The sequence below is a fragment of the Alexandromys fortis genome, unplaced genomic scaffold, assembly GCF_014885135.2.
Source record: "Alexandromys fortis isolate MF-2015 unplaced genomic scaffold, M_Fortis_MF-2015_v1.1 scaffold_301, whole genome shotgun sequence".
NCBI classification, from domain to species: Eukaryota; Metazoa; Chordata; class Mammalia; order Rodentia; family Cricetidae; genus Alexandromys; species Alexandromys fortis.
The window spans coordinates 706,719-726,994 of record NW_026068170.1 but is presented as its reverse complement, the minus strand read 5'-3'; the positions used below and the strand labels follow the sequence as shown (position 1 = coordinate 726,994).

Below are 20,276 nucleotides of genomic sequence, written 5' to 3'. Positions count from 1 at the left end.
GAACCCTGTTGGCTTCTTCAGGTTTTTTTGTCAACCTGTCCAAGCTAGAATTATCCGGGAAGAGGAGTTTGAATTGAAAAATTTCTTGAGCACCTTTGTCTATAGGGAAGTCTGTGGGGCACTTTGATTAACGATTAAGCAAGAAAGCCTACCCCATTGTGAGCAGTGGCCACCTTTGGGCATATTGTCCTGGGTTATATAAGAAAGCAGGCTGAGCAAGCCAGTGAACAGCACTTCTCTGTGGTCTCTGCTTCAGCTCCTGCCTCCATATTCCTCCAGTTGCTGCACTGGCTTTCCTCAATGACAGACTACCCAGGGCGTGTGTGTAAGGCAAATAAACCCTGTCCTCCCCGAATGGCTTTTTGTCACAGAGTTTACCACAGCAGGAGTAACCCTAACCAGGACAACCTTTTTCTAATGCTTTAAACATTTTTCTTTCAACATTCTTTTTTAAAAAGGGTATTAAAGTTAAGTTATCCTGATCTAATAAAAATAAACAAGTCCTATCATACTATGCATCTTAAACACAAGCACCTACTACATGAGGCCAAGATCTGATCTAACAACAGCAGCTTAGAGGCCATCTTCCATCACAGACACTACGCTGTTTTATACGGCTGAACAGTGATAGGAGCAGACTCACCCGCTCCTCGGCTTCTGTCAGGACATTCATAGCTCTCATATTGACATTTCTTCCTAGCTTCTCTTTTACTTCTTGTAACTTCTGAAGTCTCTGACCAGCTTCTTTTGGGTTGTTTGTATTGAAATCATAGGCACTGTTAGGTTGACCAAAGAGGTGCTTCTCAGCACTAATCCAGTCATAATCATTCAACATTTTGGATACCTAGCCACATATGAAAAAGGAAAGAACTAAAATTGTATTCGAACCAAACATTTTCAAACCAGTTTCCTAAATGTTTACTACTTTGAAATCAAATATTTGGAAGGAAAAAGAAAGAAAAGAAAAAAAGGAATCACAATGACATAGACAAAGAAAGGCTAGGGTTGCTCATCTACAGCAATAAGGATGGGCCCTTGGCAGGGGATAGCAAACCCAAACCCAGACTGCACAGAGCAGGGTCTTCCCACCACCCAGCAGCATGATGAGTGAAAGAGGAAGTTTACAAAATCGAGAGTCCTTTGTTCAAAATAGTTTGGTCCAGAAATGCTTCTCACAGTATCTGAATCCACACAGTATCTCAAGACAGTTTTACACGACGTTTTTACTGCTTCTTTACTTTCATTCTGACCTAGTACATGAGGCCAGGTATGGAATTTTCTCCTTATGGCATGTTGGCATACAACATGTTTTAAATTATGGAGCACTTAGGATTTTTAGATTGAAGAGGCTTCATTTGTGTATTCAAAACATCTCTATTAAAATGTAAGTCAGATGAAGTCATTCAGATTTTACTAAATCCAATTTATTACAGCAAAAATTAATTTGTGTGTAGTGAAACTTCCTTAGAAATAGTCATATCTGATGAAAGCATAGAAACCTAATTGTGACTACCTAATAATTATCTCAGAATTATAATCATAGAAAAAAATACTTCAAATATTGACTATCCCTACTTCCACCCCTTCTGACAAGGTAAAATGTAACCTTTCCCTATAATACTTCAAACTTGAAATTATAATCCTTAATGGTTTTCCTCTACAACTGTGTGAGATTCATTCTGATTAGTGGAATGTAATACTTGTCAATCTATTTACCCTCACTGCTTCCACTGCAATGGGACCTCTAAAACTTTCAATTGTATCTAGTTTCTGAGATGATCTGTAAGATCTCTGAAGGTACTGTGTGGACATGTTACCTATCTTTGCATCTTCAGCATGGTGTCTATATGATATAAAAAATTTTACATAGGCAACCATATACTCAAGGTACTGTGCCACAGCAAAGGAAGACTTCAAATCCAATTAAAATGTGGAATAACTTTAAAATAACTGCATTCGCTGCACAGCACTGTATTTGCAATAAAGTTGTATAAATAGCATTGACATCTGAATATAAGGGAACCCGAAAACCAAAGTCTTTTAAAATGAGACCTATATATACATAATTATGAGTTCTTCAAATTCAACTTGTAATAAGATAAAGAGTGTATATTATCATTATAATAATAAGTTTTATCAATGGGTAAGGATTAAAATACCAATCCTACTAGATATCAATTATATAGAAATATAGTTCATAAAGAGGAATAAATGTTACAATTAAATGTAAAAACAAATCATTTGGGCCATTTATTGAAAATGACTGTTAGAACAGTTAATATATCGTAAACTCAAATAGACTTTAGGCTATGACTCTGCCATTTGTACTAAGTTTCCTGTTGAAGAGTTGCTAGAATTTTTCAAGAGCTCAGAGGTAACAACTCGATGACCCAGGTTGTAGAACTGAACAGAACCATACCTTTGCAGCAGCATCGTCTGCTTCCCGCTTATGTTTGTTGATGCTGTGGTCTAACTCCTTAATCTTAAGTTGAGAATCATTGTTCTGCAAATTGTGTTCAGCCACTTCTGCACGTTTTTCTTTAATTATATTGTCTTGGGCCGTTATTATTTCTTTTTGCTTTGTCAGCTCTTCTTGAGCTTTATTTACTGATTCCTAAAACAACAAAAATGAAAAACACAAAGTTAAGGTATTACGTAAGGATTTTAATTCTGTCCCAAGTCTGTCTGACAGACTTCTGGAAAACATGTCGTTGTGACTAGAGGTAAAGGGCTGTCTAACACTTCCCATTCTACACCCTCATAAAGTGAGTCATGGATCCAAACACACGATAAACCTTGGCCTACACTTAATGAACCAGGCTGGTACATAATTCACGCTGGAAACAAGAGCTTTAGCTATATGCAATGCAGGTGGAATGAAATGTCTGGGACAAAGCTGACCTGTATGTCTCTAGATTAAAAAGTGCGGCTAGAAATAGCTAACAAGACGACAAGTTGACAGACCCCCAAAGGACATTTATCTAGGAAGGACAACGGTAAGGGCTCGAGACATGTAAGGCTGATATATGACTTTCCCCCTTCGCAGATGTAAGGGGTTGGAGATGAACAGTGTCGAGAAATGGCACAGCTCTTCATTTTAATATGGCGGTCAAATCAGAAACCAAGAGAACTCTTGTTGTAAGACCTGTAGAAAAGAAAATTTTCTCACCCCGACTTTTACTACCACCTGCTTCCAAGGGTGGACGCTACCTAACTTCTCAAGTACTAATTATAGCATTGGTTTAGTCGGCTAACTCTCTTGAACTCCTTAGCTTCACCCTAGTTTTTAAATGTCCTTTTGGTAAAGATCTGATCACAAACTCATTAAGCATGATCACATGAAACAACAACAACAAAAACCGAGTTCAACTAATATTTATATTAGGGGGAAAAGAATCAAGACAAAAACAAGTTAAGTAACCTGCCAAAAGATTTCCTGCTGTCCCAAGCCAAGATGTCAGACATTTGGCTACATCTCCAGTACCATGTCTGCCTGCACGCCATGCTGTAGCACCAAGATAATTGACTAAACCTCTGAAAATGTAGGCCACGCAACTAAATGTTTTTCCTTTACAAGGGTTGCCTCAGTCATGGTGTCTCTTCACAGCAATAGAATCTCTAACTAAGATGGATTGTAAGAAATGATCTCCTTAAGTAATCACAAACCAATGATAATTTAGATGGGGGGGGGGGCGGCACACAATTAGGGAAACAACGTAATTCTGAACAACATTGTTCTACCTCAGAATGTGATTGACTTGGTAAAGATTTGGGTTTCCCAGAAAAGAAACTATCCACAGAAAGGTTATATTATGTGTGATGCCTGCTGGGAAAGAAATTCCTACAAACACCAGCCATTGGATGGTATTCAGACTGGAACTAAGTAAAACCCAATACTCAGATGCCAGGTACTATCCTCTCTTCATAGTAAGCCTACCTGTGAGACAAGCACACTGTCCAGCAAGTACAGCTCCTGCCTACAGCATCTATCTATAGCGATGCAGCCTTGTAATGCAAAAATATAGTTGAAACTAATGAGGAAGAAATGACCAGTTCTCAGAAACAGGACTGTGAAAGTTAGGATTCAGAATCTTACGAATTTTCTATACTCATACCTATTTTTAATTATCTGAAATTCTTTTGTAGTATTTCTACCACTTCTGTAATAATAACCTTCATTTCTCAAGTATTTGAGTTGTTAGCTGAGATGCTGTTCTTATTTCTGCCATGAGTTTCGTGTTAATTAAATACATACTATATCAGTAGCAGAATAGCAATTTTTAACTACTCCTTTTTCTGACTAAGAATTTATGATTTGTCTCAGTTTTATAGTTTGTGTTGATGGGATAATTTACAGTTTCTGTTCATTTTTTTTTGCTTCCAAGGTAAATTTCAACTTTTGTTATCTGATATCCCTTATTTTGATCATATATTTTTTCCTCTTAATTCGTTCCTCTGTCTTCTGCTGTGCTCTATCAATATCATGTTGTTTTCCTTTAATAGGAAGTTATAAGGTTAGATGACTTGATCTTTGAAGGTTGTTCAATCAGACTCTACATTAAAAAGGGAATGATTCCCTTTGCTGATAGAGCAGATACGCATACTCGCTGGGAGCTAAGGAAGAAGTGAACCCCCTGTTGACTAATTTGCTTGAGATAAACAAGATTAAAGCTCCGTTTCTGCTCAGTCTGAAGTGACAGAGTGCATGTGTGTCTTCTACCAGTGCAGAAAAGACTCAGTCACACCTGCAGTGTACGTACATCTTGGCACGAGATTCTTCATAAGCATGCTCTGTCGACATAGCTAAGGCATAAGCCCTGTGGGTGGAGTGGGGCTCCAAGGAAGATCTGCTATTATCTAAGTATCATCACCTCAGTCCTGGGGGTAACACCTATTTCTTTCTGTTGTTCTTTATGCCTTAGAATTCTTAACCCCTAGGGATCAACCCTTACTTGCAAACAGTTTTTTTTTTGTCTTTAAACTCAGTTCATTTACTTGTATGGTTTTGGTTGAGTAGACTTAGGCTGAAGCCCTGATGTCATTTCATAACTTTCTGGAATCCCCATTTCCCCTCATGCTCTGACCGTTAAGTGGAAAGACCTAAAGTACCAAGTCAGCCACCTCAGTTCAACGTTTCCTAAGTAGATGAGTGTTGAGTTTTAGGCTAGGAGCTAGTTAGGCCACACTCATCCACAGCAGCCCCTTCACAAAGCTGCTATGCAGCAACCCCCCTCCCCCAAAGAAACTAACAGACTCTAACAAACTCTAACAGACCCCCCAGACGATCAATTTTAGGAAAATAACAGGGGACATAATTCTCACTTTCTTAAGAAACTTACAGGCTGAGGTTATGAGATTCTAAGAGACAGAGCGTGACCTTCACACATCCTTCACTCTGATAATGCGCACACCCTAACTAGGGATGCTCTTTCTATATTCCCAACGTGTAAGCCCCATATTGAGATCTTTCCTTTCTTCCTCACACTGCAAGCACCACGCCTGCCCAAACTTAACCAGTCTGAGAACCGCAGCTCACCTTACTGAGAATTACATTGCTGTGAATTACTCAGCATCCACTTGGCAACTCTCCCTTTCTGTGGAAGGGACCAGAGCTCTCCTGGGAGCCCTCTACCATACTATGCATCTAGCCTTGGGGCCTGGTCTCTCAGATCCCTCGGCATGCAGTCTTCTGCAGTGTTAATAAATCTCTAACCCTAAAGGACAATCTGCTTCAGTGTGCTCTTTGAACCCAAAACCTTTCTGAATGTTTTTTTTTTAAATTTCTCTAATTTGACCAATAATCCTTACCTTATTTTTAGCTACCTCAGCTGCCATCATTTCAATCTGATCTTCATAGGCTTTGATGGCTTCATTCACAGCATCAAGCTGCTGTTTATTAGAAGCATGTTCTCTTTTGAGTTCTTCCAGCTCCAGAGTGATAGCTTCAACTTCCTACAAAAACATTGCTTTTAAGGTTACTTTCTTGCAAATAATTTAGGTTCATACAGGGATTAAAAATTAAGTATTCTCATTTAACTAAGACTAACTATTTAGTATTAAACTACCAACAAACCAAGTTATTTTTTCAGAAGAAAAAGAAATCAGAAGCTTATTTCCTTTTAAAAATGCATAAATTTTAAGGTTGGAATATTGCATAAATTATTTCCTTTATATATAATTATACTAAAGCAAAGTAATAAAATTCTACAGAATCTATGTACTAGTGAGCTTTATTGACAATATATTTCAGTATGCAAAAACTTTTGTTTCTTGATTTTGTTTTCCAAAATAGACTTTTAGTTCACTGAAAAATTATTGTGAAACTATTTATTGAAAGAATTTTAAGCTGGGTAAAGAGGTAAAGTTTGGAGTGTAGGGTGCAGTCTTTTTTTTTAAGAGACAAAAAAGTTCAAATATCAGCTCTGGCAGGATTCAAAAGATACTAAGAATAAGTCTACAATCCTCAGACTCCTTGTAAATATAGGATGCTTGCTCTTCAGTTTCTGACAGTGCACATCCACGAAGGCAGTGATCATAAGAACATAACCTGTTAAGACACACGCCACATCACATGATTTGCTCCTGAACTGCATGACTCACAATTGCAGGGTTTACAGAGAACAGTGTTTGGCTTATAAGAAGCATAATTTAAAGTTTACACAAGGTACTTAGATTTTAGAATCACTACCGATGAGTAAAGACAGCCAATGACATTTCCTTACCTGCTCTATGCCGATTAAAAAGGATTGCCACCATTTGAAGGGAGGTTCTTACCTGTTGCTTTTCTTTCGTTTTCTTGCTAGATGCGTCTGCCTTTGTTTTGGCACAATCCAGTTTTTTCTGAGCATCCTTTAGTTCTTTCTCTCTTTCAGCTTCTGCATTTTTCATTTTATTCTCCAATGCCTCATACTTTTCTTCAGCTTTCTTTTGGATTTCTTTGGTGTTTTTTAATGTTTCCTCACTTTCCTCTGAATCACAAGGTAGTTAAACATGGTTAATTTAGTAACAAAGATAAAAGTTAACAAATTAAATTAATTTAAGCAATGTTTTGGGAAAATTAGGAGCTAGAGCTTGAATTTTTTAAAGGATTGTGGCTGTTTTGGAAATGTAATAATGAAACAGAAATCCTACTAAAAGACTGATTCGAGACCTGTTAAATTATTTCTACTGAAAGATCACATTTTGTATTTCTGTGTGAGTAAGTGCTTTTGTTTTCAAGCCTCGCATAAAGCACATGATGCACTTCTGAATTGCGTCTCCTACCTTACAACTCAAATCAATACTAGCACGAGCTTATAGTGATTCTATTTATGGCCACCAAGCAGCCTTCCGTGATGACGGACAGAGGACGATGAGCGGGTGTTTAGACTGAAGCTGAGGTATGAAACATAATCAAACGAGGAAAAGTGGATATGCTCCTCTCATGTGTGACATCAGTCAGATCTAGGACCCATCATGCAAATATAATTTCAGAAGATAACACTGGACATTTTCCCATGACTTTTAGTGCAGAATAAAATATTAGTAGCAAAATGCACATGCAGATTTTTGTCATAATGAATGACAAAAACAAAGTGCTATATACAAATTATAATGAAAAGAGAGAAGAAAGCTTTTTTAAAAAATATATATATTTATAAAACCTTTCAGGAACTTGCATAGGAAAGTGTTGGAACATGTCCATGATGAGGCTGTGTGAGATTTCTGAGACCTCATGAGAAATCTCCAAGTAAGTAAGACCAGAGTCTTTTAATTCCTGTTCCTCCATAGCATGGGTTGTTCTTGGAATGTGCTTTCATGGCCCTCCCAGGTATAACAACAGCAGTGGGTTTTACTGTAGATTACCTACCATCTTACCAGTTTCCGAACATGAGTTGTCCCCTGACTATATACAGCTTGAACTAATGTGACCTTGCCCTCACATGAGTGTACATAGCCGAAACTTGTGACTTTTGCTCACAAGACCTTGCTTAACCCTCAAGAATAACCTCAGAATATAAACTGTCTGATGCTCTCAATAAAGTTGGCTATTGCATGAGACTTTAGTTTGCCTCATTTTAGGATCACTCTCCCAGCCTCTCAGAGGCTCACACCTGCAAATCGAGCGGCAACAGGAAAGTAGCTATGAACTGCATTGTACTGAACATTAAAAACTTTTGTATTCACTAACCCCATATCAGACAGAGATTTGATCTCCAAAATATACAATGAACTCAAGAAATTGGACACCAAAAGATCATATAATCCAATAAAAAAAAATGGAGTACAGACCTAAACAGAACTCTCAACAGAGGAATCTAAAATGGCTGAAAGACATTTAGGAAATGTTCAACATCCTTAGACATCAGAGAAATGGAAATCAAAACAACTCTGAGATTCCATCTTACACCTTTAAGAATGGCCAGGATCAAAAACACTGATGACAACTTATGCTGGAGACTTTGTGGGGAAAAGGGAACACTTCTGCATTGCTGGTGGGAATGCAAGCTGGTACATCCCCTTCGGATGTCAGTGTGGCGATTTCTCAAAAAAATAGGAAACAACCTGCCTCAAGCCCCAATAATACCACTTTTGGGTATATATCCAAAGGATGCTCAATCATGCCACAAGGACATGTGCTCAACTATGTTCATAGCAGTTTTGTTTGTCATAGTCTGAACCTGGAAACAACCTAAATGCCCCTTGATCAAAGAATGGCTAAGAAAAATGTGGTACACTAACATAATGGAGTACTACACAGCAGAAAAAATAATGACACCTTGAATTTTGAGGAAAATGGATGGAGCTAGAAAACATTATTTTGAGTGAGGTAACCCAGACACAGAAGGACAATTATCACATGTACTCACTCATAGGCTCTTACCTCATATAAACTCATGTGCAATACAAATAACATAAACTCATGTAGCATGTAAAAAATGAAGCAAAGAAAGCCAGCCTACAAATCACAATTCCAGAGAACTTAGACAACAATGAGGACACTAAGAGATATTTACAAAGATCTAATCTACATGGGAAGTAGAAAGTAGAAAAAGACAAGATCTCCTGAGTAAATTGGGAGTATGGGGACCTTAGGGGAGGATTGAAGGGGGAGGGGAGAAGCAGGTAAGGGAGCAGAGAAAAATGTAGAGCTCAATAAATAACAACTAAAAAAAAAAGCTTTTGTATGTAAGCAATGGAGAAAAGAAGCTACCTACAGGAAAAATGGGCAAATAGAAAGCTTACAGAAATAGAAACACAAAGATCCAATAAACATACAAAAAATATCCCAAACCTTAATGATGAGTGGACTGCAAATTAAATCCTAGCTTAAATGCTCATGCCACCTACTCACAATTATAAGATTAGAGAACTATGAAATGTCTGCAAAATAATTTATAGAAATGAGGACATAAAGAAATACTTTCCCATACTAATGTAAATATTAGCAAATGGACACTTTGGTGCTGCATAATAAAAATGAAGATGATCTGTAGTGATATTTTATTTGTAATCTGACAAATAAAGCTTGATTGAATATCAGAGTACTGAGCTAAGCAGTCAGAGAGGCCAGGAAGTGGTGACACATACCTTTAATTCCCAGCATTTGGGAGACAGAGGCAGACAGACCTCTGTAAGTTCAAGGTCACCCTGGGCAACACAAGACGTATCTAGTATAAAGGAGAAACAGCTCCGGGTGTCGGCTCACACCTTTAATCCCAGCACTAGAAAGGTGGAGACAGGAAGGGATACACAGGATACACTGAGTGGAGAGAGGAAAATAAGGAAGGAGACAGGAGCTCAGATGCAGTCTGAGGATTTGTGGAGATGGATGCAGTCTGAAGTTTTGTAGAGAGCAACACTCTGAGAACAGGATCGCCCCTTCAGCCTGAGCAAATGTAGAGGTAAGAACTCTAGTGGCTTGCTCCTTTGCTTCTCTGACTCATTAGCTTTCATCCCCTAATATGTGACTCTGAGTTTTTATTATAAAGACCAGTGAGAATTCATGCTACAATGATCACACCCCAAGACCCAAAAGTCACACTTGAACTTGTCCTGCAGAAAACGCCCACTTGTGCTTAGATATCTTTAAATCTTCTGGGTTTGAGGGAGAGGAGAGCAGTATAAAAAAGAGATTAGGCATACCGGGTTTTCATCTTACCAATGGTTTTTTTAAGTGCATCTAATTCTTCTTGCTGTTTATGGTAAGAACTTTGCTGAAGTTTGGTTTGCAGCAAATCTCCCTCCTCGGTCTTCATCTCCCATTGCTGTTTCAGTTGGCGATACCTTAAAAAGACAAGTTTATAAATACCCTTGGCATGTGAAACATGCATTCAAACTTGAGGCTCTTACCTCATATAAACTCATGTGCAATACAAATAACATAAACTCATGTAGTATAAATAGAATGACATGCCACTGGGGAGCATGGGACGCTCTCACTGAAGGTAAACTGTAAATGATCAAGACCTCAAATAACTATTTCTCAAAAAACCTTTAATTTCAGAAAACACTAAAAGTAATCTTTGAATAAATCAAGTTTATTTATTAAATATACCTATACACAACGACCAATAACTATAAAAATAAAATTAATGACAATTACATAAAAACTCCCCTAAATCTGGCACCTACTTATTAGTTCCCATTTTCAAATGTCTTTAATAATGTAGCCACTGTTTATAGGGAAGCCAACAGTTTAAGAAATCACGTATTCACCTTAAGCACTTGCAATATGCTTTTAGCTACGTTCTGGCTCCTTATCTCTTTGCAAAGTATTTAGCTAACTCAGTTGCAATGAAATTTCAAGTTCATATAAATTCACAACATACCCTAGTCACTAGAAATTCATGAGCTTTGATGAGAAAAGGATTAACCCAAATATAAATACTGTCTTGAGTATTCCTACTTGAAACTGCTTGACAGTAAATAAAATAGCACTTTCCACTCCAATTCATTAAAAAAAAATGTGAACACAGAAATTTTGAAGAAAACTATACCAATGTACAGATAAAATATACACGAATAGTTTTGGCTGATCCTTACATTTCTGAATTTTCAAAATCAGTTTCGTATACCTCAGTGCTACAATTAGTCAATAAGCAAGCCTGAAGAATAAATAATCCCTGCACCTAAAACAAATGAAGACTGCAAAGCCCAATGCATTCCAAACTCATTAGCACCTTGCCAGAGCTTCTACAGAACAGAAGAACTTGGTTGCATCTTTTTCACAGAAAAAAATTTAGTTGCTCTACAACTGAGTAAGGTAAATGAAGATGTGGCAGGAAATGGGTATTTTCATATTGGAATGGCCACTCTGATGGAATGTGAAGATCTCTACCATATATACAGAGGAATTCATGTCTCGGTGTAATTTTAAACTTCAAAAATTGAATGCTACCAATTTATACAAATCATTTTACCATTTAAATATACTTTACATTTATTCAGCATTGTAAATTCTAAATAGTGTTTTTTTTTTTTTTAAATCAATTCCTGTTTATCATCTTTGGAGGGAATGGAAAAATTAAATTACATTTCAAGCAAAACTTCTAAGTTACAGCACTCAGTGCTGGAGCTTTCTGGCAAGCACAGACATCTAGGTGACGACAGGGACATTTCCACAGTTAAGGTGTTTGCTCAGTAGTTGTGTTTGGCAAGGTGTTCATGGGCGTCCTACCAAAACCTCAGTACCTCCTATTTTTTTCCTGGACAGTTCCTAGTTCCTTTCCAGATTTACCTTTTGCTTTACAGATTTAACATATTTTACCAATTTACGTTTTTTCTTAGGTATTAAAACAGAGGAAGGCAGAAATATTTTAGTATAGCTCATATGAAGGGTATTAGGCATACACAAAGCACTCAATTAATATGTATTAGAGTAGATAATGTCAAGAGTTCTCTTTGGAGTCCCTCTAGAGTATCAAATTCAAATGGACACCAACACCATATAGTTTTTCAACAAAAGAGGATGTTCTTTTTCCCTATTTGCTTAATTAGATTCTGTTAACCTCCTTTAACAAAGATATTCTTTTAAATCAGATAAAAAGTAGATATGAAATTACTCAAAGGTCTATTCTAAAATTAAAAGTAAAATCAGACAGTCAATTTCCAATAATTTTCTATCGTGCTGAACATGTGTAGATTAGTACAGCAGAACTCTTACTTTTCAGCAGTATTTTTAAGACCTCCTAATTCGTCTGCTAGAGCCTGCAGCTCATTCTCCTTGATCCTCAGCTCATCCTGAACATCTTTGAGTTCTTGAAACTTGGTTAAAATAGAAGCCGCCTGGGACCTGGCACCTGGATAGAAGCAAATTAACAGAGACTTTGGATATTAAGTTCCATTTATTAACCATTCTTTTCTAAGAGAAAGAACCCTACTAGAAATAATGTGACAGCAGATCCTCCAGTGAACTTAAGACGAGAAGGAATCTATTCCATTAACCTGGACTTAACAAAGGAGAAACCGGCCAAAAAGATGTCTTAATGTATTTATTCCAAATATTCAAAATAACCACTGCCCTATCTATTGGATCGATTTTGCTAAGGCAAATTTTTCACTCCAGACACTGAACTTAGCCATGTGATTTGTTCTGACCAATAAAAGGGAAGCAAACACCCTTGAATATTAGTGTAGAATTCACCATGTGCACTTAGGAAAGCATACTGAAAAGAGTAAGTTACAGTATTACAGTATGAGAACAGGGAGCCGAGGCAGCTGACCTGGAGCAAATGCAGTTTAACTGAAATAAACTAGTTCTACCACCTCCTAACTTGTCACATCCTCTGAAGATGCAGCAAACCATCAGAATCAACTGCTTTCACATACCGAACAAGGAATGGTACTCATCCAGCAGTGACAGCTTGAGATACTACGCTAGCAAGGAAGCTCTATAGGTTTGATAGAAGGATGCTATGGTTAATTAACAATGCCATTAGAGCTAATAACATACGTACTATACATACGCCACTTCTTACACAGTAATTCCAAGCACATCTGAATCAATACAATTTCAAGAATTTCTTTAGCCTGAGAAATTTAAAACTATTTAGTTTGTCTTCCATGCAGACAGTACTCATGTGATAATGTACTGAACAGTGTGACACTCGATCACTTAATTCATTCACCTGGCCTACAAAGACATAAGTCTCAGCTGGAGAAATGGCTCAGTGGTTAACAGTGCTTCCTGTTCTTCAGGAGAATCAGAGTTCAGTTTCCAGCACCCGAGGAGGGCAGTTCACAATTCCCTACATGCTCGAGGGTTTCTAATGCCCACTTCTGTCCTCTGAGGGCCACTGCACACACAACACAGACATTATCAACTATATAAAAATAACAATAAATCTTACAAAAGAATATTTAAAAAGGTATTAAAAATTGGATTATGAACACAAGCTCCAGCTGCTAGGATTCCAACTCCAAACTTTGCAAATTACCAAGTTACTTAACTGGTGCTTTTTTAAATCTCTGCAACTGCATATCAGAGATGCATATCTTAAAGTTGTTTTAACAATTAATCATGTATTTAAGGCCCATGGAATGGGGCTTCATAGAATGTACTATACATGTATAATCCAATTACCAACTAACTGTGATTACTGAGCCCCTGAAAAGCTGCCACCTCAAGTAAGAAAATTGCTCTCATTTTATCAAATGTGGCTAGTGGCTACAGTATTCGAGAACACTGCCTTCAATATTTCCAGGTACAGAAAAAATATTGTTATTATATTATTAGGATACAGTGTTAAAACATCATTATGTGAGTTATTAAATTTCCTGAGAAAGTGGGTAGTTAGGATAAGAAATTACAAAATAGTAACATAAAAGCTTCCTTTTTGTGACTGCAATTGCACAAAAGCTATGCACAAGCATGATAATACGAACATCACCACCTCAGTGACTGGACCAGCCTAAGCACCAACAGGGACAAGCTTTAGAGAAATAAGCTACTGGGCTGAGCCATGACAGCTTACCATAATCACTGGAGGGCTTTGACACTATTCTGTACTTTGAAAAGCAACTGGGAGATAGATAGAGAAACTGCGGCAGAGATAAACCATCCACCACAGCACTGTTAGCACAAGCGGATACAGAACACACCTCCACTCAATGTCCCATGAGGATCGAACACGTCACCCCCAAGAGTTACAGTCCTAGTCATTATCCTTTTATCAAAGGCCACTTTTTTGGCATTATCCATGTTGTTACAAACAAATGTTGTTCCAAAGACAAATTCCATTGCTTTCTGAAGTTCTGGTTTATATTCAACCAAGGAAAGAGCTACATGGACGTTGTTAGGGCCAACCTGCAAGAAAACAAAAGATGGACCACAGGACAGTTTTCTTAGAAGCATTAGGATATAAACTAACAAAACCTGTGACGATATAACTTTAAATTTTATATACCTAGTATTAATTTTTTATTTAAGAATATCACTTTACACACTGGAACATTTATTAGTAACTCAAGTAGTTTAAGCAGAAAGCACTAGCAGTTTCTATCAAGGCAATACTAAATTTGAACATCTAAGTAGACTATATAAATAAAACTATTAATTAAAGTACAGTAATCTCTTTTTATCAGCATAGTCACAGAAAGTGTTTTGTTTTAATTATTAGTAATCGGACTAAGTAAGTGCTTTATTCAAATTGTACTACTGCAGCCAGTTTGAAATTACAGAAATAAACTGTGAGTGACTGAAAAAATAAACAGGCCAGGCAAAGCAGGGTCTTCTATGCCTGCCCCTGGCCTCTTTGTGAACTTTGTTTACATGGTCCAACTTCCCCTTTTTAGATGAACCAAGCATCTCTATGGCAACAGCAAAGCACAACAAAGGCTGCTGCTCAGGTTTGTCTTCTGAGGCAGCAGACACCATTAAACAAGCCTGGAGGAAGCGCCTATGCTGGTGTGTGAAATTCCAGCTCACTAAACCAGAATTTAACCAGGTAAATTAAGTTTGTGAACATCACTAACACAAACTAAAGCACACACTTTCAACTACAAGGACATCTGGAAAATTTTCTCAATAATACTAAATTATACAAAGGCTATCTGCTCAGTACTTTAACTACAAGTGCTATTTCTGGGTTTCACTTAACTTTTTCAACTCAAACACTTACAATAACTGCTCAATAACAAGCTAATTTTGTTGATAAATGTCATTAGGTTCATGCTTTTAGTCAGCATTCAACATCCATGTAAGGGGCTGGAGAGACAGCTGTTAGGAACTGGCTGTTCTTCCAGAGGACAGTTCAGCTCTCAGCACCCACATCACAAGTTTGTAACCCCAGCTCCAGGGATCCAGCATCTTCTTCTGGCCTCCAAGAGCATGGGCTTATGATATACAGTCATACACATACGTAAGTAAAGCAAATAACAATAAAAAAGATTTTCTTTCTTGCCCCTGAGACAGGGCTATTCTGGAACTCACTCTATAGACAAGACTGGCCTTGAACTTGTTGGGATTAAAGGTGTGTGCCACCACTGCCCAGCATAAAATCTTTTAAAAACAAAAATGCATGGTAAATTTAAAATGTACTTTCTTACTAGCAGAAACACTACAATAGGGCTACCTCGTCAGTTGACTGGAATTCTACATGAGTATGTCCCTTACAATTAGTGTTTCCTACAATTAAAAGAAAGTAAGCATTTAATTAAGATTCAATGAGACTTACAAGGTTCTGAGCGACCTTCAGAGTTTCTGGAGCAATACATCGGGCTGAAATTTTATTCATAGGAATGATTGTGTACCGACGCTTCAACTCCCCTTTTTCTAGTAGCTTCTTACCAGTAACCTAAAACATGCATTTGAAATTTGAAGAAAAATTACTAATGATGATTAAAAATAGTAAAATGGAATGTATAAAAGCTTATGAATACATCATCAAATTTATCTGTGGTATGTTTATCTCAAAGAAGTAGATTTTTAAAGTATATAAAATAGATTATAATACAGCTTGTTTGGGAGGTATTTTTGCTAAGTGATTCAAGTCAGAAAAAAATATTACACAATCTCATGTATATAGAGTCCTAATAGGAAAAACTGCTATAGAGGAGAACTGATGGTGAGAAGTGGAGAGGAAGGGGCGCATACGCACGACAGCAGTTAAAGGGGCAGGCACATATTTGTGATGTAACAGAAAAGTTAAATGAGTGTAGAGATCAAATGATGCCTTCTTCTGGACTCTGCGGGGACCCACATATGTGGTACTTGTGCAGACACATAACAAACACAAATTAAAGCTAAAACATAAAATGTAGTAAGACAATAATCATTAACTGATTAATTCCATTATATAAAGATTAAATGCCTTAAAAGGTTAAAAGAAAACATCAAATTTTTGTAGTAGTATAGGAATTTTCAGGCTAAATATTAATCTTACATTTTCTTTAATTAAAATTAACTTACCTCTGTGTCTACTACTACATTGTAGAGTCGCTCACCAGCCACCAATTCCAAAGCTGTGGCTGCAGAATTATCTTTTACATTTATCAGAGAAGCTACAAGTCCTTTCACACAATTCCGATTCCAGTTCTTCTCAGGATCCCTATAAATAAAGGTTACCAAAAATTAATCTCAGGTAAATATTGTAGTGCCTTAGTTAAGACCCATAAACAAGTTAGTATAGTTTTATGAAAACCAAAATTTAAAAATGTCAGCCTTATGAAAAAAAAAAAACACCACAGATTTATTTTTTAATCTGTAATTATTGGCATTCACGTGTCTGTGTGGGGGTAAATGCATGTGAGTGTATTTTCTTGTGGAGGACAGAAGAGGGGTTTGGGTCTTCAAGAGTTGGAGATCAGCCCCACCGCTGCCATGTGGGGGATGGAACTGAACTTGGGCCCAGTGAAAAAGCAGCATGTTCCTTTAGCTATAAGCTACCTCTCCAGTCCTTTCCAGCAAATTTTCAACGCAATGCAAACCACTTTTGGGCCCAAGCTCTCTATTACTTGATTTGATTAAGAGTGCCACAGCAAAGACTGGAGCTGATGGGCTGGTTCCCTCACATGCCTGACACTCACTACTGCCATTGAAAAAAGAAAAATGAATGTCATAAAAATCCCATGCAGTCAAAGAAATGGGAGGATGCAACAGTAACGGCAGAATAACTGAAGGCAGTTTGAGCAGAGGAGATGGAATCACCCATTTGGTTAAGATGAGTGACACCAGTTGGTGTTAAGTTCACAAGAAGCCCCCTCCCCACCCAACAGTAGACACCCTTCAATGAATATTTAAGAAAAAATACTAAATAAAGAAATGTTACTTAAAAATCTTGTGAAAAATTTCCGAATTGCCTTCCAGTGTAAGTACCAATGTGTGTTGATCATTTACCATTTTAAAATGTATGGTTTAAATCTCTTACTTGTATGCAAACCGAAGGTTTGGAAATCTGGCCAAGAGAGCTTCGTAATTTCCTTTCAGATTATTGATATCGCGAGAGAGCTGCCTGTGCTTTTCCAGAAGCCTCTCCTCTTTGTTTTCTGAGGAGTAATCAGAAGGAGCTTGAAAACAGGTCTTAAACACATTATCACCTAAGGCAAGACAGGCCTCAGCCTCTCTTTCTGAAGTACTTACTCCAAGAACAAAATGCAAATTCTAGTTAACAACAAATAAACGGCAGGTAGGCTTACTATTAAATTCCTATCAAGTACCAATGGACATGTTTCCAACATCAGAATCATATGATTTTCAACCCAAGAAACAACATAGGAACCAAATGCCTACTGAAGTGTGTAGGCCCATATTTTTATGTGATGTAGCAGCCAGGCTCTAAAGCCATAGGCCCCACCTGAGGTGGTCACTGTACCCTGCCAACCAGGCTGTTGCTAACCTAACAAAAGGTCAGGATGTTGTTGCTCCCTTCTTAGTAATTTGGAGGATGCTTGATAGAGATGGTAATTCAAACCTATGTGACAGCTAGCACACACAGCAGACAGGTAGTTGTGGACGTGACCGAAAGCCATTCACCTGGTTACCTAGGAAACAGAATGCTAATGTATTCTCCCCCTTGATGAAGTTTTGGTATAAAGCAGTTTGGAGTATAAATGAAAGGAATTCTTCAGGATGTGAACTCAGGACTTCATGAGGGACCACTGAGAATCTCCCTCCCAATAAAGACGTGTGAGTTGTGTCTTTACTTCCGCACCTCCACACCGGTCCAGAGAGAGTTTATGTTGGGGTCTGCACGCACTATTATGTTGGAGACTTAATTTAGGTTCCAGGCTGCCACTGGACCCCGACAAAGTGAAAATAGATAAAGGCCAGTTTTAAACTTTCAAGTGATCAAGCAAGAAATTATCAAAAATTTACCTATTTTAGATAATTTTGACTGTATTTGTGAATACTTCCCTAACGTCTATGAATAAGTTTTTTAAAAGTTGCTTATTTCCTTTGTTAGTTTCTATGCATAAAAACCCCTGCTGCTGAGTCAACGTTAAGTACACTGAAGACAAACCTTCATAATTTAGTTTCTTCATTTCAGTTTCAAGTTTTTCCTTAGCTTTTCTTACAGCTTCAAAAGCTTCTTGGTCTTTCTTGTAGCCACTATCCATCTTCTTAACTTCTGCTTGCTTATTCTTTAGCTCTTGCTGGGCATGCTTCAACTTCATCTGTGCCTGTGACAGAAGCAGTGAGAGACTATGAAGCGGACAGTGCTAGCAACGCAACAGCTAGAGTCAGACTGATCTGAAGACAGGGGACGTCAGAACGGAAGACAGAATTGTGGGGTCTCCTGAGATAACATTCAACAAGTTACATTTCTCTGCATTCTTGTCTTAAAGATATTAAATGTAAATGAGTAATTTAGTACAAAAGTCTGTTTTTGATATGCACAATGTATACATTATTAATAAAGTTGAGAAATTTTATGAGAGAGTAACTCGCAGCAGCTACTTAAAAACACACCCAACAGCTGCACGCACTACTCTGTTCTCTTTCTTTTCAGTTCTAACCTCATCTGCATATCTCTGTGGCTCCTGGCTACCAACAGGAAAGACAATACACAGAAGGGAGGGCTGCTCAGAGACTCAATGCCAACAGTCTGATACTCAGTGATGACTACTGTTGGCTCTCTGGATTTACACACATAAACCCTGCTTCTTAAAGTCATACTTTTATTCTCAGGGGGATATAACCAAATATATACTCAAGCTATAAAACTAAATATTCTCACGCTCTATAACTGAATGGTGACAGATTAGTTTTTACCATTTCCTTCAGAGTAAGCTTATTAAAAACTAATTTAAAACTTTTATAGTATTGAGTTCTTAGACACTTTATGCCTGTCATTTCTAAATGAAAAATACAAATACTTGAAAATATAAATGTTTTAAACTGATTAATATTAATTAATAAAACATACAAATATTTTCAAGTAAATATTTTAAACGTGGTTCTTTCATTTAATAAAAAACAAGTATTCATGCATAATTCCAAGCACTTCTACAAACAGCAAAGCATTTACTGAATTACAGCTCTTAATGAAAGGGATACCAATATTTAACAATGATCGCATTTAGATTTTCCATATAAGAGATTACAGATGTACATTAAAAAAAAATCCTTGACATTCAACTACTTATTTTCAAGATATTGTAGCAACCCAGAGCATAATGTGAAAAGTATCATCAACTGCAGTGGTCCCCACCCCATGCGAGTGTCTTTGCCTTTGTGTACCTGCGTGGCCTCCGTCTGGGCTTTACTTATATCGTTTTTACAGGTTATCATCTGACCGGCCAGAGTAGCTTCTGCTCCATCTTCATTGCTGGACAGACCAGCAGAAACCGCATTGAAGTGCTGCTGTGCCGCGGCCAAAGCTTCAGCATCTTTATGACTTGTTTCCTGAAGGCTGTGCAGTCCATCCGCTATCTTCTTAACTTCTTTTTCCTTTGCAGCTAATGCTTTAGAGTCCTTTAGAAAGAATGTCAAAGTGAAAAGATATTTTAGAAAAAAAAATTCAACTTACTTTGTTATTAAAGTTCATAGCATTTTGAGGGAGAATAATAAAATAAGTAATTTAACCATCATTACTTTAAATTCTCACTCTGTAACTGACTGCTCTGGGTATGTGACACCTACATAGTACAAAATTTTCTTTCCATATGGGACAGTAAAATCCCAGACAAAATGGGATAATGTTACTACAGAGGCTGGGCGGTGGTGGCACATGCCTTTAATTCCAGCACTCGGGAGGCAGAGGCAGGTGAATCTCTGTGAGTTCGAGGCCAGCCTGCTCTACAAGAGTTAGTTCCATGACAGGAACCAAAAGCTACGGAGAAACCCCGTCTCGAAA

General features: G+C 37.5%; 1 protein-coding gene across 2 annotated transcripts in view; it reads right to left on the bottom strand.

The window, feature by feature from the left end:
- Positions 1 to 20,276, bottom strand: part of Smc2 (structural maintenance of chromosomes 2) — a 42,546-nt gene that overhangs the window by 9,759 nt on the left and 12,511 nt on the right. For both annotated transcript variants that reach the window (XM_050128360.1, XM_050128361.1), the window contains exons 10-21: positions 19,661 to 19,894; positions 18,441 to 18,600; positions 17,349 to 17,466; positions 16,391 to 16,529; positions 15,657 to 15,776; positions 14,083 to 14,287; positions 12,146 to 12,281; positions 10,142 to 10,266; positions 6,775 to 6,968; positions 5,809 to 5,952; positions 2,420 to 2,614; positions 644 to 844 (exon numbers count right to left, since the gene is read on the bottom strand). In XM_050128360.1, the coding sequence (XP_049984317.1) occupies positions 644 to 844; positions 2,420 to 2,614; positions 5,809 to 5,952; positions 6,775 to 6,968; positions 10,142 to 10,266; positions 12,146 to 12,281; positions 14,083 to 14,287; positions 15,657 to 15,776; positions 16,391 to 16,529; positions 17,349 to 17,466; positions 18,441 to 18,600; positions 19,661 to 19,894 (1,971 nt within the window). The remainder of the gene's footprint in view (positions 1 to 643; positions 845 to 2,419; positions 2,615 to 5,808; positions 5,953 to 6,774; positions 6,969 to 10,141; positions 10,267 to 12,145; positions 12,282 to 14,082; positions 14,288 to 15,656; positions 15,777 to 16,390; positions 16,530 to 17,348; positions 17,467 to 18,440; positions 18,601 to 19,660; positions 19,895 to 20,276) is intronic.